Source organism: Alnus glutinosa, chromosome 1 (genome assembly GCF_958979055.1).
Source record: "Alnus glutinosa chromosome 1, dhAlnGlut1.1, whole genome shotgun sequence".
Lineage (NCBI taxonomy): Eukaryota > Viridiplantae > Streptophyta > Magnoliopsida > Fagales > Betulaceae > Alnus > Alnus glutinosa.
The window spans coordinates 20,024,203-20,045,432 of NC_084886.1; the positions used below are offsets into that span (position 1 = coordinate 20,024,203).

Below are 21,230 nucleotides of genomic sequence, written 5' to 3' on the forward strand. Positions count from 1 at the left end.
TTATAAATATACGTCACAATAATCGCAGAATAATTCACCATGCAACTAAACACCAAAATCAAGGAAAGCATAAACCAATAAGCACACAAGATTTTGGTTATAAATTGAAATCCTTAGTAGTACTCTCTAAAGGTAAAACACTCCAGGAAAACCAAACCCAGAAAACAGTTTACTAGTAAAGATTCAAGTTTACAAGTAATCAAAATAACAAAACCTTTGCTTCCCATCAATCAAGAGGATTTGTTTTTTTGCTCTCGAAGACGCCTCGAGAACTCTCTCGAAAAAAGCTTGGCTGAGCCGTACCCTTCTTCTCCACACTTTCTCCTCTATTCACCCCTGTTCAGTTTGCTCATGCCTCCTTTGAGGCCCTTATCAGGCTAGAGGTTTCTCTAGCTTTACCTCCCTTGGAGGTTCTATCCACCCGTTGCACCACCGTTGACGGCTTCTCTGCAGTTAGATCGACCTTCTTCTCCTCCTCTCGATCTAAGTCATGGTTCCCTCGATATCTTGAAGTTCTTAGATTTGATTTTTTCCAAATCAGATCTACTAACTTCAGGAAGCCTCTCCATCATATGCTCCACTCCACTAGGTTCCATGGTCCTCCAGCTTCAATCCACCGATAACGGCTTCATCATTGAATCAACACGCGCCGGAACGTGAACTACACGCGCTAGAGCGTGCACCTCATGTGCCGACACCGGGTCACCCTGATGCTACTTGTGCTGCTCTCCACCAGCTTCCTTCGCCAATTTTCAGCTGTGATCCGACCGCCATCAATGGTGTATTTTGGGTTCTATTTCTGTTTTTTTGTCTTTTATTTTTGTTGCTGTTTTTAGGCTTTTCTTTTGTACCCTCTCCTTGTTTACCCTTGTTTCGGTGTTTGGGTCATTGAGACTTAATATACATCACAAACCACATTCATTGGTGGCCTTGGTTCTCGGCATCCGTGCCACTAACCATAGGGCTCGTATCTTCGAAAGCATTGTCCCCACGTACTTATGTTCTTTGGTTTAATTTTGGGTTGCTCAGCCCTTGTTGTTGTGTTTTTTCTTTCCTGATGTAATTTTTTTTCATGTATCTATAAAAAAAAAAAAAAAAAAAACTTTGTAAATAGACCTTACATTTACGTACCAAACAAATAATATGTTTGTCACTATCGCAGTAGCTCCAAAACTCTAATCAATCTTCAATATGATCTCCTCTTATGCTCTGAACCTCTGCCGAAGGTTAACAATTTTTGTGTATGGTTTTATCAAACTCCAAGAGAGGTTTGGAAGTCAAGGATTAGAATATTGAGTTCTCTCTTGTCTCACAAAATAACGGCATAAGCAACCTTCAATATCGTGCATAACACTCATTTTTGTTAGTTTTTTGGTTGGTTAATTTGATACCCAAAACTCTTTGGTGTAATTTGTAATGAGATTAGACAACTTTTTGTACTTAGGATTTCAAGAATCACAAGTTTGGTTCAACATGTCTAGACGAGCTGGGTTGAAGAACATACCTTACTGCTCATTCGCAGTAAAAGTTCGAATGAGCTGATTTAATGGAAGTTTCGAAGTCAAATAATGTTGCTCAGTTGTAGTCTCGTTCATAGAGCAAGTTTGTTCGAGTTGTGTTGAAAAGGATTTGAAGACACAGTTATGTCTTGGTAGTGTTGCTTGTTTGCAATCTCATTCGCAGATAGTTACGAATGAGATATAGTTTGAAGAAATTCATGATTTGTAGAACTGGTCATTCGCAACCTCGTTTGCTATCAAGTCTGAACGAGAAGTGTTTTCAAGATTTCCAAAGTTTTCTCCAGTGTAACTGTAATGCCCGGCCAGTAGCATTCCTTTAAAAGAGGTAGAGCGATTGGAGTGATTGCAGCGGGAATTTTTCTTTTTTCAATGTTCACCACAAAATATTGAAGTACTAGTGCACTATGAATACCCAATAACTCATGACACTACAAACTCAACTTAATTATTAAAAATACCACAGTGCTATAACGTCTTGAATCATATCACTATTGTATTATACATACCATATCATTTTTCTTTATTTACAATAAATAAATTAATACATGTCTTATGCCAAAGAATCATTACACACAATAATCCTAAAAACTTAGGTCTATAGGTTCTTTATTTTTCTTCTTTGCTATAAAACATGAACCCCTTGATCCTCCCTTTAACATTGTACTATCTTTGAATGCCAATTTTCCTTGTCGTGTACACTACACTTTCTATAAATTCAATTTGTCAATACATATTTCATTTACAGATAGAAACTTATGGGTAAGTCTATGACTTAGTAAGTAAGTTAAACAATGTGTAACACCTAAGGAATTTACTAGGATAACTAAGAATATTTTGGTATAAATATTGGTATTAAATTAGATCAAATATATTTGAAAAATGTATTTTCTGTCTAATTTTTATGTTCTTGGTTTAGTATGAGAAGTGGACAATTTGAACTAGGCTCAAAGAGAAAAGAAATTTTTGGAACTTTGGGAGTTTTTAAGAATTGTAATATATAATATAATATAATATTATATTATATTGTAAGAGATGTCACTAGCATTCATGTAAATACTAAAGCATTTAAGCATATCTGCTTTTAATTATGGGTGTTGACCGAGCTAGTGTTTGGTTTTGAAAAAAAAAAAAAAAAAAAAAAAAAAAAAAAAAAAAAAAAAAAAGAAAGAAAGAAAGAAAGAAAGAAAGAAAGAAATTAAATGGGTTCCAAAAACATTGATAAAAGTATGATGTTTTCTTAGGGTGGGGTCCGAATAAAAGGCTCTAAAATTTCCTCAAGAACTGAAGCTGCGTGCAGAAATCCAAAGAATTCTGGAGGATGAGATTCACGCATTATTATGGGTGGGTGAGGGTCCGTGAGGGAGCTTCAATGGGTTATAAATTTGTTAACTTTATTTGAAAAATAATCACTTCAATCATCAACACTCAACAGAGTTGATAAAATTAATTATTGTTAAAAGAGCGACATATCACAAAATTTGCCAAAATTAGCTAAGGATCAGTAATCCCAGCTTATAATATGCCCTTAGCTACCTCCACCAAGTGAAACATAATGACCACCATTGACGTCGGTACGCTCAGCATAATAAGAGATCGAGCCACCATTCCCAAGGCCAAGCTAGGCCTGGTACTCATCACCTCGGACTGCAGCAACTCCATTGCTTCACAAATACGCACGTAATATTGCTTCTCCCATTCCATCCAATGAGAAGGCGGCTCCGGCTCGTGATTCGTCTTCTCTATCCTCATCTCCTGAATTCGTTTTCTGAGAATGATCATGTTTTCATCGACGATCTTCCCGTCGTAATCATGACCGTATGCATCCCTGTTTGATGCATAAACCATGGCTGTGCTGGTAGGCCTATGGAACCGGTTGATACCCATCTTCTGCCGCAATGAGTTGCCGGGTAAGGGGCGCGGTGAAAGCACAGGCAGGGAGTATAGAGACGTTGCTTGCATTTTCTTGGACGGACGCTGGAACACTTTCAGGTGGCTGATTATGGTGGAACGAGTATTTGTGGAGGGGGTTTGTATTTATAGGAAAGGAATTTGTGCGCGAGAGTCGGGAGGGTGAGACTGGGCCACACCGCGTGGGAAAATGACAATGATATGTCGGCGCGTGATTCGCTTACTTTTTCAGATACATTCTAGAATGTGAGACAAATGATAGGGCGGCTTATAGCCCGGTTGCAGTGTAAAACGGTAGGAGTATTGCACCGGATCTTTTTCCAGGAAAAGATCCAATTTTAAAAAAAAATAATAATATAAAAGAAAAATTAGTAATAAAGCATATCCAAATAGCAGAGAAAATGCGTTGACCAGAATTTATAATGAAAGATTGGAATAATTTGGCCAATAGGAAGAGATAATATTGAAATGTTTATGGGAGTTCCATCCCAATCAAGCCGCATATGGAGTCATGGTTTCCTCTTTGCATAGTACTAGAGTAAATCTTTGCCATCTTGGGGTCCGTAACCTGGTATTCTAACATCAATAAATTTAATCAGAAATCTGTAGATTTTATGCAGGATATGTATTAGCAAAGGAGGCTCCAACCAACAGACTCAGTTACAATGTCCAAAAAAGAAAATACTCTCAACCATGAGTTATGTATACAAAATCATGACATGATTGTTGGCAGAAGTCCTATAAAACAACTCATTAGCTCAGAAAATGCATGATGCTCTCCTTTATTGCAAAGACATCTTCCTTATATAGCACCTGTATGAGATGTATCAGTGAATAGTGGTAAATCTGATAACAACATTATTAATACCCAAGTAACTACAAACCTTCTAGGATAAATGGTTGGACTTGGTCATTTGGAGGTGATTCAAGCTGCAGATTTGACTCAACTTGGTTGAGCATAGGGGGTTCGAGTGAGCTGTCTTTTTCAAATAGGTCAGTATTAAAAGGCTCAAGCTGTTGCTCTGGTTGGATTTGCTTAGGAGGTGGTGGTTCAAGCAGCTGGTAATTGGGCTTGTTTTTCTCAAGGAGAAGGTAAGTGGTGCAATACCAAAACAACAGTATCCTACTCTGAGCAATTATTGTCTCCCTAATGTGACTACCCCCAAAGGAGAGCCGCTCAAGTGCCTGCCAAATGCAAAGAAAAAGATTCTGATCATGCTATGTATGACAAAAATTTATCAAGAAAAAACCCAATTATAGTAAGACGTGTCTTTGTTAGCCACTTCATTATCTTCTGCCAGCATACGTATGTCATATATTAAATGCAATTGACTGATGAAACGGATATTTCCAAAATGGATTTCAGGTCTTTGAATCAAAATTAAGTGCTGACTATATGGCCCCCTAAGATCCAGCACCAAGATCTTGATCTACAGCTATCCATGGCACCTGTATCCATTACCAGGTGACACATTTTTTTATTATTATTATTATTATTTATGTGATCTCGCTATTGTGCTATGGTTATTCAAGTCTAGTTGCACGCTGAGCAAAGAGCATCACCCTTTTTAGTATATGGCATGCATTGTTAGATGGTGTTCTGTTCTCTTAAGGACAGGACATCCCATTTCATTACAAGTTACAACTGAAAACAATTCATTTGCTCACTTACCTGTTCCCCAGTTTGAATATCGAAAGAATTCTGATGATCGAATTGAAGACCACTAAATTCATTGATGCAAAGCCCTTGAAAGGCCCTGAAAGTGCGCAATGAGTGCAATAGTCCTCGGTAAGAAAATATTAACAAAATCAACCAAATTACCTAGTATAAATGTAGAAACTTTGTAAACAGCATTTTCCTTTTTCCTTATTGGCAAATAATGATATCTTTACCATCTTATAAGAGAAACACGAGGAATCCAACGGAAGATGATTGGTGTGTTGTCAGCATTGACGTAATAGCCTCCAAATACAAGAAAAACAGTCATAAGAGAAGGCCCCACAGCCATTGCTGCTTCAGTGGTGGGAACCATTGCCCCAACTGTAAGCCCCATGGCAGATGCGGTAAAGGATTCCACAGTCACAATTCCACAGAATTTTCCAAACCTAGATTGTCAGAGTTCCAAGCCAGTAACTTAGTACTTGTGATCAATAATTCCCCCCACAACTCAAATTATTAAACATTCATTCACAGAGTTCAAAGATCACAGTGATGAAAAGAATAATAATAAAAGTAAGCACCAGGTGAACCATAGAATGATCTATCTAAAGTAATCTTTATAAGAAACACAGATACTCCCAGAAATTCAGTAAACACTTCAATGGATAATTTCAAGGCTTTATAACCTCTAATTCTAACAAGTTTCCGCTACGAACAGCTCAAAAAATTTCTTGGGTCCAGATGTGAGATACATTGAATTTCAGGCAGATAGGCAGATTTCTGAAAAGCAAATTAATAATGATGGGTCATTAATTTTCCCTTTTTTCTTTTCTTTTTTTGAATGGGGGGGGGGGGGGGGGGGGGGGGGGGGTGTATTTGTAAGCAACTTTAGTCTTTCCAGAGGTTTTTCAGTATTTTCCTCCTAGCAGTTGTGTAAGGATTTGCAAGGAAGAGCCAGTAGCTTATTAAGACAATCTAATTCTCAATCTATCCTATTATATCATTGGTTGTTCTTTGGGAGCTGTTACAGCTTCCATAAAAGCAAGAAATGTTTTTGTCCCCAGTTATTCTGATAATTGACAGAACCTGATGGGACACAAGATACAAGCCTTGATTACATGTGTTTGGACCCTGATATCGAAGGACAACCTAGCCTTGAGAGCATAGAGATATTAGTCCATTGATTAGAAATTCTGTAACGGCCCGGTTCAATACATACATTTTTTTAAAAAAAACCCAATTATCACAATAACCCTTACAGACCTAATAGCATTTCATAACATGGGCAATCAAGAAAAATAAGACTGTTTTTTCCTGACTTCTTCCTTCATTTCTTCCTCTCTTTCAATCATGTTGTGGAATTCTGAGCTGAATCGGCAAAGTTTTGGATTTATGTTGTCAACCCTTGTAGTTAGGAAAGGGCAGTTACAGTGCACATTCCCACTGGTTTTCGGGTAAGTTTCCTGAAATTTGGGAGATCTGTATAGGTTTTTCTTGTTGGTGGAATGGGGTTCTTGAGAAGATGCTCGGTGGAATCTAAGGACTTTGAATTGCTGGTGGTGGGTGGCGACACAGGGGTACGCATTTGAGAGAGTTGTAAAGGGAAGATGAGGTCTATTCTTTTAGATAGGGACGAGTTAGCTTGGTTGGTGCGTATCTTTGAGGATCTGGTGGTAGTGGAAGATTCACAGGTTTTTTGGAACCAATCTCAACCTGGGTTCCCTCGGATTCTTGCTCAACGCTGTTTTAACAAACATGGTGGATTTTTAGTGGTAGAGGAATTTAACGGTGATAGAAAAAGTGGCTCAGTGCTTATTCCAGAAGGAAGAACCAGTAAAGGCTGGGAGCTTTTTGGCTCAGTCTTACATTTGGCTTTTGAGCACTTCAGAGCGGGATTCAAAGATGTGGTGGCAAAAACAGAGGTCCAGACGAGGAGGGATGGTAGGAAAAGATATGCAGAGGTTTTGGCGAAGTCGTTACCACCGCTGGAGGAGCCATTTGGTGTTGTTTCAGGGCCGGTAGCTAGGGTGCCTAGGTGGGTGAGAGAGCACTTGACAGGACGTTACTTCGACAAACATGGCCTAGTTTCGGCGTCAAGCAAGTAGAGAATTGTAGCTCCGGCGAAGATTACCCATGTTCTGATGTCTACAGCTACGGCTTCGGCGAAGACTACACAACCTCCGGCAAAGTTTGTCGCTTCGTACTATGGTTCTAAAGTTTCTGCAAAGCCAACTGCGAAAAGGGTGTGGGCGTCTGACTTAACCGCCCATTTTGGTGATAGTCTCGAATTTGCAAGTCTTAGAGAAACGTTATTGAAGCTTAAAGAAGAAGTAGTCGTTTGTCTGGAGAGGTTGGACTCTACTGAGTCAGCTGTGGTTGGGTTACTGGGAAGTGGGCCTAAGATAAAGGTAGTCGACTCTAGACAAGCCCAGTTTTTAGCTTTGAGTCCCAAGTGTTTGTTGAAGAATCCTTTGGGCTCTCAGCTCAAGAGTAGAGTTTTATCCACATCCAAGGATTGGGCTAGTAAAGGGTCCAGTGAGCCCTCGCGGCCTATTGGTTGGTCCAAGCCCAAGGATAAGGCTGTTTTTAAACAAAAGACTACATTGGGCTTGGGTACCAGTTAGGCTGTTTTTAAGCCCAACCCAAAAAGAAAGACCCTTGCCCAGCATTCTTCTCATGCCTCTTCAAGCTCGACCCGTCTGTGGGTGAGATTGAACGCGGGTCATGCCAATGACCCAGGTGCGACGCTGTCTATTGGTGGTCTTCACGCCGCATTGCGAACGCCGATGTCCTCAGGTGGTCCTCTCGTAGTGGGTGATCCAATGGGATCCTTGGCTTGTCCTTTCCGGTGGGTCTATCGTCTGGTGAGTTTTCCGGCGATTTTTCATGGGTCGACATTTTGCCAGAAAGGGCCCATTCGGAGCAAAATTAGCCGAACACTGATCTTGCAGTCTTACCTCAGGTGTCAACGGTGGTTGAGGATCTGTATCATTCGGTGGTCGAAGTTAGAGAGCGGGTGTCGTGGCCTCTCAGTCCCTGTTCAGAGAGTGCTAGTGGTGGGTCTAATGCTTGGTGGGGGAATTTAGTATTGGATTCGGCTGTATCTGGGACGATTGGGTTGGGGTTGCTGATAAATCACCTTCAACGTTCTCTTTCTTTGTAGGTAAGGGTTGATGCTGGGGATTCCAACAGCCAGCCTTTCGGGTGTTAAGATTTGGTTGTGTTCCAAGAGGGTGACCAACTTATTAAAGTAGCAGGCAGTGGAGGGGAATTGTGTGTCACGACTGAGATGGAATGAGAAGCTGGAATTGGTAGGTTACCACCTCTCAATACTTATTCTCCAACCTCAGGGGGTCTATTGGGGTACTCTGAATGGATCATTCAATGTGCAAATGAGATTTATCCTATTGTAGGGATCTCGTATGTGGGTCATGAGTTGCAATTGTTGGCCCTCTTGACTTTTCTTGAAGAGGAACGTCATAATGAAGAGTTGGGAGCCCTGTCAAATGATGGCACAAAGGGCAAAAGGGAGGTCAAGAATTTTGAGAGTTTTGTTAGCTACAATGCTAGAGGTTCTTGCTCAAGCCATGGTAAAAGGAAGGCAAGGGGTCATCCAGTTGTGTTATGAAGCCGAGGATTCTATCCTGACATGTGAGGGGGCTGAACAAGAGGAGCAAACACCCAAGGATTAGTAACTTGCTCAAAGAATGGAAGGTGGATATTATTTGCTTCCAAGAAACCAAGGTTCATGGTTTGTCGAGTAGTTTTGTGCGCAACATATGTGGATGCAATCATGTGGATCGATGCTATTTGGACTCCAATGGGGCCTCAGAGAGCATCCTGATCATGTGGGATAAAAGGGTGGTGGAGAAGGTAGATGTGTGTTTGGGGGATTTCACCCTCTCAGTCTCCTTCAAGAATATTGTGAATCGTTTCGTCTGTGCCTTTGCAGGTGTTTCCAGTCCAAATTCTGGTAATGATAGAAGATTGCTTTGCGATGAGCTGGCTGGCATTCTCAGTTGGTGAAATATGCTGTGGAGTATAAGGGGTGATTTTTCAATGTAACTCGGTTCCCTAGTGAAAAATCTCGCGAGGTTCGTCTGTGTTCTGCTATGAGAGACTTCTCTTATTTTTTCTCTGATCAGGGCTCATGGATCTTCCTCTCGTTTGGGGGCTCTTTTACTTGTCGCTCTCTCATGATCCTCCTGTATGGTCTGGAATTGATCGTTTTCCAGTCTTCCCAGATTGGGAAGCTCAGTTTCCTGTGGTTTCTCAGAAGAGGCTTTCTCGCCTCTATTCGGACCACTTTCCGATCCTTCTTGATTGTGTTGACGTTTCTAGAAAGAGCAAGGCTTTCAAATTTGAGAACATGTGGCTTAAGGTGGAAGGTTTTCTGGGGCTTGTGAAACAAAGGTGGGATTCTTATTTGTTTCAAGGTACGCCTCGTTATGTTTTAGCATGCAAGCTCAAGGCTTTGAAACAGGATTTGAAGAAATTGAATGTAGAGGTTTTTGGCAATGTAGAGAGGAACAAGAGGAAGCTTTTTGAATATTTTTAGGATTTTGATGCTATTGAAGGTAGTAGGGCTTTAGTTGAATATGAGCAACTAAAGAAGGCAGAGGTTGTCAAAGAATTAGAGAGGTGTTCTCTTTTGGAGGAAGTGAGTTGGAGGCAGAAATTGAGGGTGATGTGGTTAAAGGAGGAGGACCAATGTACTAAATTCTTCCATTCCATAGCCAATTCAAATAGAAGGTACAACTCAATGGACTCCTTATTTATTAGCGATATTCCTTTTTCTAATCAGACAAAAATAGGCGAGCATGTTGTAAAGTTCTATCAAACGCTTTTTTCTAAGCCGTGTAGGTGGAGGCCTATGGTGGATGGTATTTCCTTTAATTCTATTTTGGAGTCTGAGACCAGCTGGTTGGAGAGAGCTTTCGAGGAGGAGGAAGTTAGGAAGGTAGTGTTAGCTATGAATGGTGATAAGGCGCCAGCCACTAGGTCCTGACGGTTTCTCTATTGCTTTCTTCCAAGCAAGCTGGGATATCTTGAGATTGGACATTATGAAGGTGTTTTATGAATTTCATGCTAGAGGTTTGTTTGAAATGAGCCTTAACGTTTCGTTCATTTTGCTTATTCCAAAGATTCCTGGTGCTAATTCTCTCAAAGACTTCCGGCCTATTAGTCTTGTGGGAGGAATTTACAAGATTATTGCTAAAGTTCTAACAAACAGATTGAAGTAGGTTTTGGAAAAGGTCATATCCAAATCTCAAAGTGCCTTCATCAAGGGTAGGCAGATCCTCGATCCGAATCTTATTGCCAATGAATGCCTTGATAGTAGATTAAGATTTGGGGAGCCAGACGTTATTTGTAAGATGGATATGGAGAAAGCATATAATCATGTAAATTTGGATTTTCTTTTGTATTTGCTAAGGAGGTGTGGCTTTGGAGGAAAATGGCGTTCGTGGATAGCTCATTGTATTTCTTTTGTGCGGTTTTCGGTGTTAGTCAATGGCTCTCATGGGTTGAGACAAGGGGATCCTCTATCACCCCTATTGTTTGTTTTTGTGATGGAGACTTTGAGCCGTATGATTTCTGCTGTGGTTAGTGGGGGTTTGCTAGAAGGTTTCAAAGTTGGTAATACTACTTTTTCTCATCTTCTGTTTGCCGATGATACATTGATTTTCTATAGTGCTCGTTCTTCTCAACTACGTTATTTGCGGAGTCTCTTCCTTCTGTTTGAAGCTGCTTCGGGCTTGAAGGTTAATTTGGCAAAGTCAAATTTAATTCCTGTAGGGAATGTAGATCAAGTGAGAAGGTTAGTCGGTATCTTAGGGTGTGGGGTTGCCACTATATCGGTGAAATATCTTGGTCTTCCTTTGGAGGTCTCCTATAAGTCTACTCATATTTGGGACGGTGTAATCAAGAAGATAGAGCATCAACTGGCTAATTGAAAAATGTTGTACCTCTCCAAGGGTGGTGGAATCACCCTTATTGATAGTACCCTCGCCAATTTACCTATGTATTATGTCACTTTTCCCTCTCCCGATGAATGTTTTCGCTCGCATTTAAAAGTTACAACGGGATTTCCTATGGGGTGGTATTAGTGAAGAGTTAAAATATCACTTGGTGAGTTGATCTAAGATTTGTACCCCAATTTCAGAGGGAGGGCTCGGTTTTAGGAACTTGGTGATGTTCAATCGCACTCTGTTAGGTAAATGGTTGTGGCAGTTTGGGATTGAGAGAGATGCTTGGTGAAGAGCTGCGATAGATCCCAAGTTTGGCAATTTGTGGGGCTGGTGGTGCTCCCTTGAGCTTGTAGGTGCCTTTGGAGTGGGGTTATGGAAGAACATCAGGAAAGGATAAAAGACTTTCTCTGGTTTTGCTAGATTTGAGGTGGGGGATGGGGTTAGGGCAAAATTTTGGCATGATCTGTAGTGCGGGGATACGGTTATGAAGGAAGCGTTTCCTGTTCTCTTTGGTATTGCTCGTGCGAAGGATGCCTCAGTTGCGAATAATTTGGAGATTTTAGGTGATTCTATTCAGTGGAACGTGAGCTTTGTTAGAGAAGCGCATGATTGGGAAGTGAATGTCTTTGCTTCCTTCTTCCAGGTGTTGCACTCAGCCATTGTAAGGAGAAATCATGGCATCGTGCAGATAGGCTTTGGTGGGTCTCTTTCAAGAAGGGCCGGTTCAAGGTCAAATCCTTCTTTAGCTCCTTGGCTTTCTCTAAAGGTAGGCGCTTCCCTTAAAAAGAGTGAGTGGCAGCCTCAGGCTCCTCCGATGGGCGGGTTTTTTTGCGTGGTCGGCGGCCTTAGGTAAGATCCTTACTATGAATAATCTCAAGAAAAGGCATATTATCATAGTGGACAGATGTTGCTTATGCAAGAAAAATGGAAATCAATGAACCATCTTCTTCTTCACTGCGAGGTGGCTTCCGCTCTGTGGAATACCCTTTTTACTCGATTTGGTATGTCTTGAGTTATGCCTAGAAGAGTTATCAACTTGCTTGCTTGCTTGTTGGTGGAATTTTGGAAGGCCGAGGAGTGCTGCGATTTGGAAGATGGTGCCAATCTGCATTTTTTGGTGTGTTTGGAAGGAAATAAATTTAATGTGTTTCAAGGATTTGGAGAGTTCCATGGAAGATATTTTACCTTCGTTTTTTCATATTCTGTATCTTTAAATGGTGGCTTTTTTGTTCTCACTATCGATTAGTTTTGTCGATTTCCTTTTGTATACTTCTGGTGTACTTAGGAGCGCCTTACGTTTTCAATAAAACTAAATTTACCTATTAAAAAAAAAAAAAACAAAAAAAAGAAGAAGAAGATATTATTATGGGCACTTTTGTTATTTTGGTGTTTTATTTGTTTTGTGAGTTATTTTTCAAACTAGTTATGTTATTTTTCTGATTTTGGGCTTTATGTATTTTAGTGAGGTGTCAGCCCAAGTGTTACTAGGATTAGGGTTAAAGTTTAATCCCTAGTCTATTTAAGCAAACCTTTGTATTGTTGATTCATTGATTGGTAGCTTTTGATGAATTAAAATTTGAAAGACTATTTGTCGTCTTCTCCCACTTTTCTTCTCTCTTCTGTGGCTTCTTTCTACTTTCCCTCTTACTTCTCTTCCCTACTTCTCCTCTCTCTTTAACTCTTCTCAATTTCTGGTTGCCCCACATCAGTTTGGGTATCAGAGCAAGGCTCGATTGTTTCCATAACAATCGAATCACCCACAACCGTGTGAAATCAGCAACTCCAACGCAAGGAAAATTTTGTTGCTCCCTGTTTCAACCAATAGCACCAACAATTCCCTTCCCCACATCACCGCCAATCACCACACCACCTCAAACACCCACACCCAACTGCAACCACCGCCATTCACTAAAGTAAAAAAATTAAATTTAAAAAAAAAAAAAAAAAAAAAAGAAAAAAAAGAAGAAGATAAAGAAAGAAATAACGAAACCCAAACAGAAAAACCCACCCCCACTGTTTGCGTACAATCTCATCCACAAGAAACCCATCCACACCGGCATCCACCCAAACCCACCATTGCACTGCAGCACCCATCGCAGCCAGCTCGACCCAAACAGCCGGCATCCCAAACGCACTGCCAACCACAGAACTGCAGCGTCAGACCATTGACCCACCATGCTACCTCTGTCAAGCTTCCTCCCTGTCAGCCCACAGCCCGTATAGAACCGTAAGGCCACCCATTCGGTGCAACGCAGACGGTTGCCACTCCACTCTGGCTCAAAGACCGGGTAGCACACCACACCCTTTGGTCTTTGCATTACCAATATGCTGTGTTGGGCGAGAGAAGACAGATAAGGAGCTTCGTTTGTGACTCAGAAAGAACGAAATGAAAGAGTTTCTGGGTCTGTCTACTAATCTCCTTCCTTTTTCTTTTAACCAAAAAAAAAAAAAGCCAAAACATTAACAAACAACTTTTCTCACATAAAACTCAAAACTCCTTTGACCTTTATGTCCCATCCAGAAAACTGGGTCCATCTAGTCAACTATCTACATTCAGGTGTTGTCTTCCTTTTCTTGGTATATTACATTTGCTATTTAAAATTGCCATCAATATTTCTTTTGTACTTGGTGAATTCTAGGGGGAAAAAAAAATGGATTTCCTTTCCAATATATAGCCTTTTATTAACTGTGGAGCTTGCCTAGACCTGTGGAAAGTTGTGGCTTTCCGTTGGTCACCGTCTACACTTGGAGGACTAGCACTATGTGTTTGCAAATTTTAATAAGTAAAAAGGTAGACTTATAATTCTCAAATACATGTGCACCCTCTAAGTTCATAAAATAATAGGGAGATTGCAGAGCTGCATCTTATTTCAGTTGGCAGACTTATAATACTCACCTGGACAATGTTGGATGAAGACGAGCCATAGGATACAAAACAGCACCAAACATTAATGGAAATGCTGCTCCAACAGGGATCTCGGCCAACAATTTAGAAAGCAGATAGGGCCCTAACTTATAAGACCCCTTCGCATGCTCTCTGTTTACAATTGCACGTTCCTTTGGAAACACACCTACAGTCTTTGTAAGAGCAGCCATTGCAGTGTTTATTGCAGTAACCTGAGTATAGCATGTCACATAAGCAGACAAGAAGTAGGGAAGATTCCTACAAAATATGCAGCAATAGGGAGCACTATAATTGAAAAAAATCCAAGACTATGCCAAATCCACTCATCAGTGCAGCTACTAAATAACAGGGTGACCGCCTATGGCAAGCATCACAAAATCCTTGAATAGTTTCCGCAATGTCAGCTTGCAGCAGAATCAATCATACAAACGAGCAGGAGATTCCAAGGGATCGAGAACATTGCACACCTGAAGCAATCCCATTCTGTCTTGTATCGATGTCTGAGATCTTCCCATTCTCCAGAACACTGACCCAAATATTATAGCCGATGCAATCGACATTCTTGCACGAACTTTATTTGTTGGCCCATCACGAGAAGCCTAGTCAGCCATGGAAGCACATCAATCAAATAGAATAGGGAGCTGAAGTTTCATTCACAAAGCAACCTAATTCATGATATGAACCAACTATAATATCGATATGCATCTCTCTAATTGTTGCTCCAATGCCAAAATCTTAGTAATTGAGGATAGAAACAATAACTTCAACTTATGAGGGACTTTACTCTGATTTAGTAAAGGTCGAGGTCTATACAACGTCATTATAGTAATTCAAGCTCTAGTGATTCTTTTTAAATAGCTGCATGTGTCTCCTCAATTCACAACTATTGGACAAAAATAAAATGTTATCCAAGATTGTTATCGTGCCATTTTTGTTAGAACAATATATAGATAACCATAGATAATACATTGTGGACATTGAGTGACTTAAAAGCCATCAAGTATGTGGCTCCCATTCCTATTACTTGTTTTGGTTTTGGTTTTTGGAACTTCTTTGGCCGGCTTGCATTAACCAACTTTCATGCCTTTAAAAGAAGAGTCTTGGCTTCCCTTGTTTTAAGGGCTGCGTGAGAGCCCTTTCTTCTTTTCACCTTGGTTTTGAGGCACCACACAGAGGGACAAAGAGAACCTCCTTTCTTTTTTACGCCTAGCCGCACAGTGTGAAAGATAAAAAGGAGCTGCACAGTGAGAGAGAAAAAGAGCAGTCTTTTGTCCCAGCAAAAGGGAAGTTTGTAGTTTTGACTTCTCCTTTGGAGAATAATCTCTTTTGAGTGAAAATGAAATTTGGGTGTATTAGACCTTTGGGTTTTGAGTGTTTTTTTTCTTCACTATTTTTGTACTCCATCCCTGGTTTGTGAATTTCTTCGCCTCCGCCTATAGATGTACCTCACATTGAAGGCACCACTAAAATTCTTATGTCTTGTGTGTGATTTTTTTGTCTTATTTACCATAATTGTGGTCTTTTGCACAACAAGTGGTATTAGAGCTAAAGTTTGGTATTCAAACCGACGGCTACGGTAAATATGGCGAGCACCAAGTATGAAGTGGAGAAGTTTAAATGGCAAGAACAACTTCTCTCTTTTGCAAAGAAAAATGAAAGATTTGTTTAATGAGACCTATATGCAAAGAAAAGGTGAATCTGAAGCATCAACTAACAGCGAGAAAGGGAAACAAGTCGTGGATGTGGAGTTTGATGATCAGAGTTCACCTATGGATAAAAGTGATGATGAACAGTTTTCTAAAGACACATAGTATCAAGAAGAGCCTTATTTTTTAGCAAAACGTAAAAAGAAAAAAAAGTACTGGAGAGGTATGGACTTGAGGATATGGTTTCTTTTGCTTTAGTAGGTGGCAGTAGAGATCCATTGTGTGTTGAGAATGCTATGCCGAAAGAGGTGCAGTCAATACAGGGAAAAAAAAAAACCTTGGGAATTGGTAGAATTGCCCGAGGGTAAAAATGTTATAGAGTGCAAATGAGTCTACAAGAAGATAGAGTTAGCTGAGGAAGCTTTGTGACCAATCAAAATGGTAGAAAAATGTGGTGTTATGGCTAAACCATGTCCTATGCTCAAGTTCAAGAAATGCTTGAACTTAAGTGGTACTTATAGATTGTGATTGCCCTTAGGGACTTTGGTGGAGACATCTTGAGGAAATTCGTATTGTTAGACTTGATGGGTTTCAAGTCAAGTTGGAAATTTGTTGACTTTGAGTGACTTAAAAGCCATCAAGTATGTGGGTCCCATTCCTATTACCTTTTTGCTTTTGGTTCTTGGAACTTCTTTCTGGCTTGCATTAACCGACTTTCATCCCTTTAAAAGAAGAGTTTCAGCTTCCCTTGTTTTAAACGCTGCGTGAAAGAAAAATGAGAGAGACCTTTCTTCTTTTCACCATGGTTTTGAGGTGCCACACAAAGCAACACGGAGAGAACCTCTTTTTTTTATTTGACACCTAGCTAGGGGCAGAACTGAAAATTTTGGTTTGGATGAACAAAACTAAAAATAATTTTTTTTTTTTTTTTTTTTTTTTTTTGGTGGGGGGGGGGGGGATTAATTTTGGAAGAACTTGTATAAATTTTTAAACTTTTATGGGACCAGTTGGAGTTTGGGTAGATACTGCCCCCAAGCTCAGAAGTGATTCTGCCCCTGCGCCTAGACACGCTGTGAAAGATATAAAGGAGCCACACAATGAGAGAGAAACAGAACCGTCCTTTGTCCCAACAAAAAAGAAGTTTGTAGTTTTGTTTTCTCCTTTGGGGAAGAATCTATTTGGTGTGATAGTAAGATTTGGGTCTATTGGGGCTTTGGGTTTAGAGTGTTTTTTTTCTCCACTTTTTACCCCAGCTTTGATTAGTGAATTTCTTCGTGACGTAAATTCTAGTGTTCTTAGTTACCGTAATTGTGGTCTTTTGCACAACATAAATATTAGTAACAAGACTAACCTGCATCCACGCACGTTTAAGTAGCAGCCAGAATTGCCTCCACCAACCACCCTTCTTCTTGATTGTAGTTTTCTTGCTTAACTTCATGCTGTTTTTGGAGATCTCCCATTTTGTAATTGGAGTTGCATAAAGAATTGTTGATGATTGTTGTGAGAATGACTCAACAAGATCATCTATCCTTTTTTGAGAAGAAGAGACACTTTCGGCAGAACTGTAGTCAATGGATATGAGATCAGCAAGGAATTCAGCAGGATTAACGTGATCTGGGCAATGGTACCTGTTGAATCAACTATCAAATGGTCATACTTTCAGAAGTAAACAGTCATTAATTTACAGATCCACAAACTTTAAGTTGACCAAATGCCATCTGGATGCACCATTTGAAACACGTTCTCTTCTTTCCCTTTTTTCTTGTTCCCTCTTTTCCTTTTTTGACTGTAAAAACAGGAATTGCAAAGGAAAACATGTATAGTGCATATAGCTTTTGAAAATATAATTGAAATTGATGGCCAATTAATATTGATCAAAAGACAAAAGTCTTTAGTACGTGAAACCAAAATCTAAAAAGGCTATGTGATGACCTCTATATTAAACTGACCAAAAATTGAATGGACTAACAGTGCATGACCAGACAACAGAAGACTAGTTAAGTGACCCCAAACCACATTTGAAACTACCATTCAATGACTAATTTAATCTTTAATAGTAGAGTACCAAAATGATAAACTGCACAGTGGAAAGGAAGGGACATTTGAAGACACAGATATACTATAATCTAAAGCCAGAGCAGACATGAAATGTGACATAGGCTAGTATTTTTTTTCCAAGGGCTAAAGCGGAGAGTTTATGTGTGTCATGCCAGTCATGGGTCCATGACATCTAACAATGTTATGAACATATGGACTAGGAGATAGTTTACGGCCTCATTTGGTTCGTGAAATAGACCCCTGAGATGGAATAATCATTCTTTTATTTGGTAGGAGTCTATTTCTAGGAATAGTTATTCCCATTGGAATAATTATTCCCTTACGAAAAGGAATACACATTCCTCTAAAAAATGAGATGAATAGTTATTCCTAAAGGAATATACTACATCTTCCAAAAAAAAAAAAACCACTCATAATATTGCTTTCTATTTTCTCTCAAACTTAAAAAAAAAAAAAAAAAAAAAAAAAAAAAAAAAAAGCAACTACATGAATATTGTGGCTGGCCAGCCATTGTAGGAGCCGGGGGTGGCCGTGGCCACCCACTAGTATTCACGTTCAGGATTTATTTATTTATTTTAAGAAAAAAAAAAAAAAAAAAAAAAAGAGAAATAAAGTGGGTATTTTTAGTAATTTTTGATTCAATTCCAATTAGAGCATATGCATTGTCACCAAACTAGGAATGTATTGTCACCAAACTAAGAAATATGAATAATTATTAAACTCCACCATCTTTCATTCCCAGCAACAATTATTCATTTTTCTAATAGAATACTCATTTCGCATACCAAATGAGGCATCTCTATCATTTTTGTTTATGGACAATCCTTATGCAACACCATTGTGAAATTGCAGTTAAAACTTCATGGGGACATGGAATAACTAAGTGAATCTCAACTCAAAATCCAAATTGGCCACATGAAAAAGGGAGGGACCAATCAACAAACTTCCAAATAAAAAAAAAAAAAAAAAATGGTGGTAAGCAGGTAGAGGTAGCAATGGAACAATGCATATAAAAGTAAACAGGGTTCAGCTAACAACCCAAATTCAGAGAAGTATGCCAGTGGTTCTTCACGTGCAGGACCAGCATAGACAAGTACACCCTCTGTTAGCAACACAATGTCGTCGAATTTACCATAAACAGACCCCCTAGGCTGATGTATGGAACAGATTACAGTATGTCCATCCTGTGCGAGTTGTCGGAGAGTTTCCATTACTTTCTCGGCCTGGAAGGCATCAAGTCCTGAAGAGACCACAAGTTATTTTGAGAATAAGAAAAGCAGATTTTTTTTTCTTCACTTTAACAGGAACTAATAAGCTAGCTTTTAATTTATGACAGATAAAAGTAAAATTGCTTGACCATCGTGATAATTTGGACCTTTTTGATGCAAAATGTGTAAACCAACGAGCATTAACATTTATATAAGAGATCATGTATAGGCTGTTAATATTGGTCAATATCATGAATAAAACTCAGATTGCACAACTCTCTAATTTGCGTTATACCATTCATGAGAGACACGCCTATTATTCTTCTAGATAGAAAAGAAAAAAAAAAAATGTTTCTTATTCAGACGTATTTTTATTTATCTTCATGTCTTGGAGACGGAAACTTTTGTGAATTACTCACTGAACCATTGTTCAAAGATAAACACAAATATGATTAGTTTGATCTATTGTAAATTATTTTAAAATTACTATGTCAATCGAGGGTCTAACCTGAATCATATGCAAGGTAATATCTTAGGAAAAAAACAAAGAGCCATTGAGGCATATTGCATGAGCAGAATTAAACAGTTCATCTTCTTCTCCCTAGTTGAGTGTCTCTCATGTATACTCCATGCGTACTTAAGTTGCACCCATTTGTGCTTTATAATAAAATTAAACTACTTATCAAAAAAGAATTAAACAGTTATTCTTACCAGTTGTTGGCTCATCAGCAAATATGACTGATGGGCTTGCAATCAGTTCACAAGCCAGAGATAAGCGTTTCTTTTCACCCCCACTGATTCCACGGATTTTTGCATCACCAACGCGGGAATCAGCACAACTAACCTTTTAAAGAAAGGGAATAAAGCAGTCATGAAAAAGTAATTAGGAATTATGTAGTCTCACAAATTTCAAATTGATATTTAATAGTAGTAGATGCTTTCACTTCCAATTACTTTTAAAGGAAAGCAGAAACTGCTTAGGAAAAAAAATGCACTTAACCCTTTATAGCATGATTTTCTAATCCAAAACACAACTATTTATCATTCAATTAGCACATCCACACCAACACCTGATTTACTTCTGCAATGCAAAGCTTCCTACTAGACTTGAGGTATGCACATAAACCATCCAATCAGTTCGCTTCTGAGACCAAATATTCCTCAAAAATAATTCATCAGTTAAGCCAGACAATCTTACCAAGCCTAGTTTGAATAGAAGATTATTCACATATTCATCTTTCTCTTCCACAGAAGATATCTCAGGAAGCTGAAGCTCGGCAGCAAGGGACAGGGTTTCCCGCACTGTTAGCTGCGAGAAAAAAAGATCCTCCTGCCTTACATAAGCAAACCTGCAATCACCAATACCAATGAAAAGCATTTCCAAGCGACTTCACAAGTCCAAAAACCACAAGTGCCCAAATTTGCATTACCTATAAGCTTTGTTTGAACAAGGCTTTCCATTGATCTCCAGAAGGCCTGACAAATGCACCCGAGGTGACGCCATCAGCTGACCCGCCAGAACGTTAAGCAACGTCGTTTTTCCTGACCCTGACGGCCCCATTATCGCTAGCAGTCTTCCCGGTTTCGCCTCTCCACTCACGTCTTTAAGCAGAAATCGCACCTAACCACCGAAATCTCCGTTACATGATTGGTTAATTGATGAAGTAATTGATTATGCTGTAGCTCAAACTTTAGCTGGTGCAATTACAAATCCGCTATGACCACTAACGAGCTTAAATTGGAAACCATAACATTGAGTTCTATTTAGGCTAAAACGAGCTACACTAAGCTCAGCTAGGCTTCAATGTGTTTTTTTACGCCACATTTTCTCAGCAACCAAACGGTCTTCCACAAAAATTAAAAGAGAATTATAAGAAAAAGAAAAAGGAAGTTACTGATTTGGAGGATTTTTCAGAGAGGGAGCAGGTGATGTTGCGCCAACGAATTGTCACCGGGAAAACTTTCCCGGCGGACGGGGATTCACCGGCGTCGCCATCTCCGGAGAAATCGTCCTTGTCGTCGTGGTCATCGGGCTCAATTTCCGGCAAGAGAGCTGGACCGGGGCCGGAGAAGAGACGGACCAGGAGGGCCGCGGCCACGGCCACCAGAACCCGGCCCAGACCGTTCCCGCCAAGACCAGCCACCGCCTGGCCCACCCTCTTCCCGCCAAAAGCCACCATTACCTTCTTCTTCTTCTTCTTCTTCTTCCTGGGCTAAAAAATAAAATCGGCTGGAGCTGAGGCCTTGCTGGCTCGCTCTGAGCTTCGTTGCTCAACAGTAACTAATCCAAGTATATGATAAATGTTGAGCCTTTAATTTTCAGGAAATGTATGCCGACGGTGTCGTTTCATGACGG

At 39.8% G+C, this 21,230-nt stretch overlaps 1 protein-coding gene across 2 annotated transcripts; it reads right to left on the reverse strand.

Annotated features, from left to right (window-relative positions):
* Positions 1 to 2,890: 2,890 nt before the first annotated feature.
* On the reverse strand, positions 2,891 to 21,230 carry LOC133876486 (ABC transporter G family member 7). 2 transcript variants are annotated; one of them, XM_062314777.1, is made up of 12 exons: positions 20,770 to 21,230; positions 20,305 to 20,495; positions 20,073 to 20,223; positions 19,586 to 19,718; positions 18,705 to 18,906; positions 16,960 to 17,236; positions 14,430 to 14,561; positions 13,954 to 14,174; positions 5,322 to 5,534; positions 5,101 to 5,185; positions 4,313 to 4,613; positions 2,891 to 3,996 (listed from the first exon to the last, which is right to left on the reverse strand). In XM_062314777.1, exons 1-12 carry the CDS (start codon positions 21,052 to 21,054, stop codon positions 3,962 to 3,964), a joined length of 2,226 nt encoding a protein of 741 aa, XP_062170761.1. In that variant the 5' UTR covers positions 21,055 to 21,230; the 3' UTR covers positions 2,891 to 3,961. The 2 variants fall into 2 exon arrangements, with proteins under 2 accessions (XP_062170761.1, XP_062170767.1); XM_062314783.1 differs by lacking the exon at positions 2,891 to 3,996 and adding an exon at positions 4,019 to 4,241 and having other exon boundaries at positions 20,770 to 21,227.

What these genes read in the sequence shown, in the direction of transcription:
- LOC133876486 (XM_062314777.1), bottom strand. Translation starts at nt 21,054, where the DNA reads ATGGTGGCTTTTGGCGGGAAGAGGGTGGGCCAGGCGGTGGCTGGTCTT. An exon ending in CTGAAAAATCCTCCAAATCA is followed by an intron (nt 20,496 to 20,769) that starts GTAACTTCCTTT and finishes TTCGGTGGTTAG; the next exon opens with GTGCGATTTCTGCTTAAAGA. An exon ending in CTTCATCCAACATTGTCCAG is followed by an intron (nt 5,535 to 13,953) that starts GTGAGTATTATA and finishes CTGACAATCTAG; the next exon opens with GTTTGGAAAATTCTGTGGAA.